Below are 4226 nucleotides of genomic sequence, written 5' to 3' on the forward strand. Positions count from 1 at the left end.
TGAGTTATCAGGTTGAAAATGAGGAGGAATAGGATTAGACTTGGTCTTGAAAATTTTTGCGAGCCTCCAAAATGGCTTGGAGTTGTTCGGAAGTTTACTAATATCTTTTGCGAATTTGTTGTTACGATTTTTTTTCAATCATTCTGGCCTGGAAAACCTTGGTTAACTGATTATACTGTCGTTTCCTCTCGAATACCAGTACTTTGGTACTGCCTTCGATAGAGGTTCCGAAGCCTAATCAAATGTTTGCTCACCTGAATCGTTTCTGGGATGTGGTTTTGGCGAGCCTGAATAACTGCAGTTTGAATAGAGCTGACTGTTGCTTTGATATTTTCGGGAGATTCAAGAGGCTGATCGAGATCAATGTTGTTGTCAATAAGCTGCTGTAATTTTCGCACGATGATAGTCCCGTCTACATTGTGGCCTCCTGACTACGACATTCACTCCCAATTCAACCATCACTAGGAAGTGATCCGAACTCAACTCGTTGAGGGCAATAGGATCGCCGATGTGGCGATCCATGTTGGTAATGAAGGAATCAATTATGGAATGTACTCCAGAACGAGAAATGCGAGTGGGTAGATCATCATTTAGAGTCACTCCATGACTTATTTCGGCTGCCTTCGGGTTAGCTTGATTATATCGTTTTTAAGAAGCAACGCCGAGCCATCTCTGATTGACGTCTGTTTGGGATAGGGAACCCACAATCACGATAATAGGCCCATTCGATGTTGTGATTTCCGCTCCTATAGCTTCGATGATGTTGAGTTTCAGGCACGGCCAAAATCGATATCTGATGTTTATTTCTGATGGCTAGGGCAACACCTCCTCCACCAGAAGCATGTGGAGCGCATCGTGGTCACCACTTTTTTAGCGGATTGCATTGTTGCGCATTTCGGTGGGTGTGGTTTCGGTTGCTGAATTTTTGTTCGGCACTCGGAGCGTCGGGCGCGAACAGACCCTCTTGAAAGATTCATACCGCGGGTCTTCTTTCTAAACGACAAAGCCCTCAGAAAACAGCATACTGTTCAGTAGTATTTATTGTTCAACAAACGGTATAAATATATATGTATAAAAGAACGGTAATATGCTACAGTCCTACTAGCAGCGCTGTTACGATACGTAAAAATAGTACGTAGAAAATAGATAATCATCTGGGATACAATTTAATAACTTAGGGCCTAGGGGACTTAGATCGAACGTACCTAAATTGCATACATAGTTTTGATTAGACAGTTCTCTTGTTGTGAGTCTACAAAGTTATACTTTTTTTATTGACGTGGGACTACGTCTAACCGGAGTATATGGGGGGTAAAATGAAAACCTAAATACAGAACATACAGGAAAAAATGAAAGATTCCGAATGCTTATAACTCGAACATTTCTTACTGGATCGGAAAGATGTTTGCATCAATATTTCTACGCTTCTATCGCAATTAATAAAATGTTATTTTTCATTAGATAAACAATTGAATAACTGTAAAATGTTAAGCGTTATCTAAACGGCATAACTGCCTCATTTTGATTGGCCCGGTCTACGATTTCCCTAACACAGCCATCAAACCCAAGCAGCCTTGGGTAAATCAGCATTACAAATACATGAAAGTCGGGGGCATTTTTGGTCCGACTGAAATGTGTTTCCCTAACACAGAGTTAAAATCCATGTAGCGTGGGGAAATCAACATTGCAAATACATGAATGTCGGGGGAATCTTTGTTCCGACTGAAATGTGTTTCCCCAACACAGACTTCAGAACCAAGGTGTCTGAGGAAATTGGCATTGTAAATTCATGCAAGTCAGTGGCATTTTTGTTCCGACTGAAATGTGTTTGCTTAACACAGACTTCAAAACCAAAATGTCTGGGAAAATCGGCTCTGCAAATAAATGCAAGCTTCGAGTACTTTTGTACTCGCTTGCCTTTGTGCAAACTAGAATATGTTTCTTTAACACGGTCTCCTAAACTTAGGAACCTGGGAAAATCGTGCAGACACTAGAGACGAATGAACTTTCAAGTTTAAATCCTTTATAGTATAAAAAGTAGAAGTTGAAGTTTTTGATTCATGCAAGTCGGGGGTATCTCTGCACCCGCATTTTTTTGCACTCCGCAAAGTGTTTTCCTAGCACGGATTACAAAAGCGGGTACGAACACAATGCTTTGGCTCGGTTATTCATTATTGTATTGAAGGATATACCTTCATATCTTCCGCTCATTGAATTTCTACGCATACCATTTGATGATTAGGCAAAATGTTGTTAACCATTTGCTGCGATAACGCCTATTCATTAAACAATATGCGTTCGACATACATGTCAAAATCGGAATTGAGTGCCTGAAGTTCATATAATCAAGCGAATGCGCGGTTCGATAAGTACGTACACTTGAGAGATGCAAACTTCAGAAGCAAATGTAAAATAAAATAATCGTTTGAAAATTCTCCCGTTCACAAACCGTAAAAGGTCATTAAATTTACTATCACAATGCATGAATTTACCTTACATGACATTTCACAATCTTTTTACTTACAAATCAAATATATTGAATTCAATTGAATTCGGGAATTGTTTCATTCCATCAAACATTTAATCAATACAAACGAATGATTGATAAGCTAAGGTAGTCCCACGTCAACCTTGCGGTTATATCATAGATATAACCCACCCATTTTTCTCCTTCACTTAACACTACGTTTTACACCAGCATTACAGGTGGTGGTGGTGGCGGCATACCCAAGGAGGTGTGCGCTGGGGGAGTTACCCCGGAACTCTGGATCGGCTGCCGTGGTGGTGACTGTTGCTGGTGTGGAAGGGGAGCAGGAGGAGATGAAGGAGTCGGCGGTGGATGTAAGTGCATTTGAGTCGCCTGGTAATGTGGATATTGCGGCAGATCGGATGGAGGCGGCTGTGGAGGCAACGAATTGTGTTGGGATGATGCACTAGTAGTTCGGTGTCTTTCGTAGTCAACTTTTTTATGGCAGTGCTTTTTAACGTGCACATGCAGATTACTTGGCTGAGCGAATCCTTTGCCACAGTTTTTGCAGATGTACGGTTTTTGGCCCGTATGGGTGTTAATGTGTATTTTCAGCTGGAAAGCAAGCGCGAAAAGTGTATTACAGTAGGGGCATTGGAACTTTTTCTCCGACGGAATCCCCTCTCGCTTCACTCGTTCTTGGGAGTGTAGTTTCGTGTGGACGCTCAAATTGCTGGGATGGGCGAATGACTTATCACACAGTTGACACTTGTAGGGTCGTTCCCCGGTGTGGGTGTTGGTGTGCAATTTGAGATTTATTGCGGCTTTGAATCTAGCGTCACAATATTGGCACTGAAAACGATACTCGGTTCGATCCTGATTCGGGCAGCCTCCTTCCCTTGGGGGTCGACCCCGACTGCGTTTCACAAACCCATCCGGCGTCAGTATGGTTTGAACCGTACTCGTGGATGGAAGTTTTAAATATTCCTCCCGTTTGGGGTGATGTTGCTCCGGGGATGACAATTGCTCATCGTAGCGCACCTGTTGGTGATCTATTTGTTCCAGCTTGATTTTTGTTGGTGGAGTCCATCCACCGTAGGTCGTTTCTTGCTGATAATCATTGGCTCGACCGTGATTATCACCGAAGGTTAGTATGTTATCTGATGCACTGGAATTGGAACCGCCATCAACTGCAGCTGCATGCACTTTGATATCTTCAATAGAACTCCCGTCGTATTTCACGGCAGGGTGGTGATATTGATCGTATTTTTGCTTGGGTGGGCGACCACGCTTCCTCCGAAAATCCGCAAAGTCAAACTGGTGCGCAACGGTGAGTGGCATCGGGTACTTTGTGTCCGGTGGAAATCCTACCGAGTGTTCTGCACCCATGGTTCCAATGTTGGAAGACGGTCCATTGTCGCCAATATTGTATTGGGTATGACCATGTTGCTCACTGCCAGCGCTATAGTTTGTCTGTTCTGGCCGCCCATGCGTCATATGATCTGAATGCTGGAAACCACTCGGTGTTTGTCGCTCGTTGGATCTCCTGTCCTCCTGAAGCGTATACTCGGAGGAGTTGCCCACGGGTTGTGGTTGTGTTTGCATTTCCCCACTCGGCGGCAATGTATCGATCACCTCCTGTTTGGGATTGTGACTAGCGATGGGTTCGGTGCTTTGCTGCTGATGCTGCTTGTGGAAATTGTCCGCTATGCGACGAATGATTTCGTCATTTTTGATGCACTGCCAACGGAACTGGTAG

At 43.5% G+C, this 4226-nt stretch overlaps 1 protein-coding gene across 1 annotated transcript in view; it reads right to left on the bottom strand.

The window, feature by feature from the left end:
• Positions 1-1018: 1018 nt before the first annotated feature.
• LOC129769616 (myoneurin-like) overlaps positions 1019-4226 on the bottom strand; it is a 10630-nt gene continuing 7422 nt past the window's right edge. Inside the window, exon 3 of the mRNA XM_055771998.1 lies at positions 1019-4226. This exon is cut by the window's right edge and continues 65 nt beyond it. Coding sequence (XP_055627973.1) covers positions 2690-4226 — 1537 coding nt within the window. The 3' untranslated portion in view covers positions 1019-2689.

Source organism: Toxorhynchites rutilus, chromosome 2 (assembly GCF_029784135.1).
Source record: "Toxorhynchites rutilus septentrionalis strain SRP chromosome 2, ASM2978413v1, whole genome shotgun sequence".
In the NCBI taxonomy this organism is placed as follows: domain Eukaryota; kingdom Metazoa; phylum Arthropoda; class Insecta; order Diptera; family Culicidae; genus Toxorhynchites; species Toxorhynchites rutilus.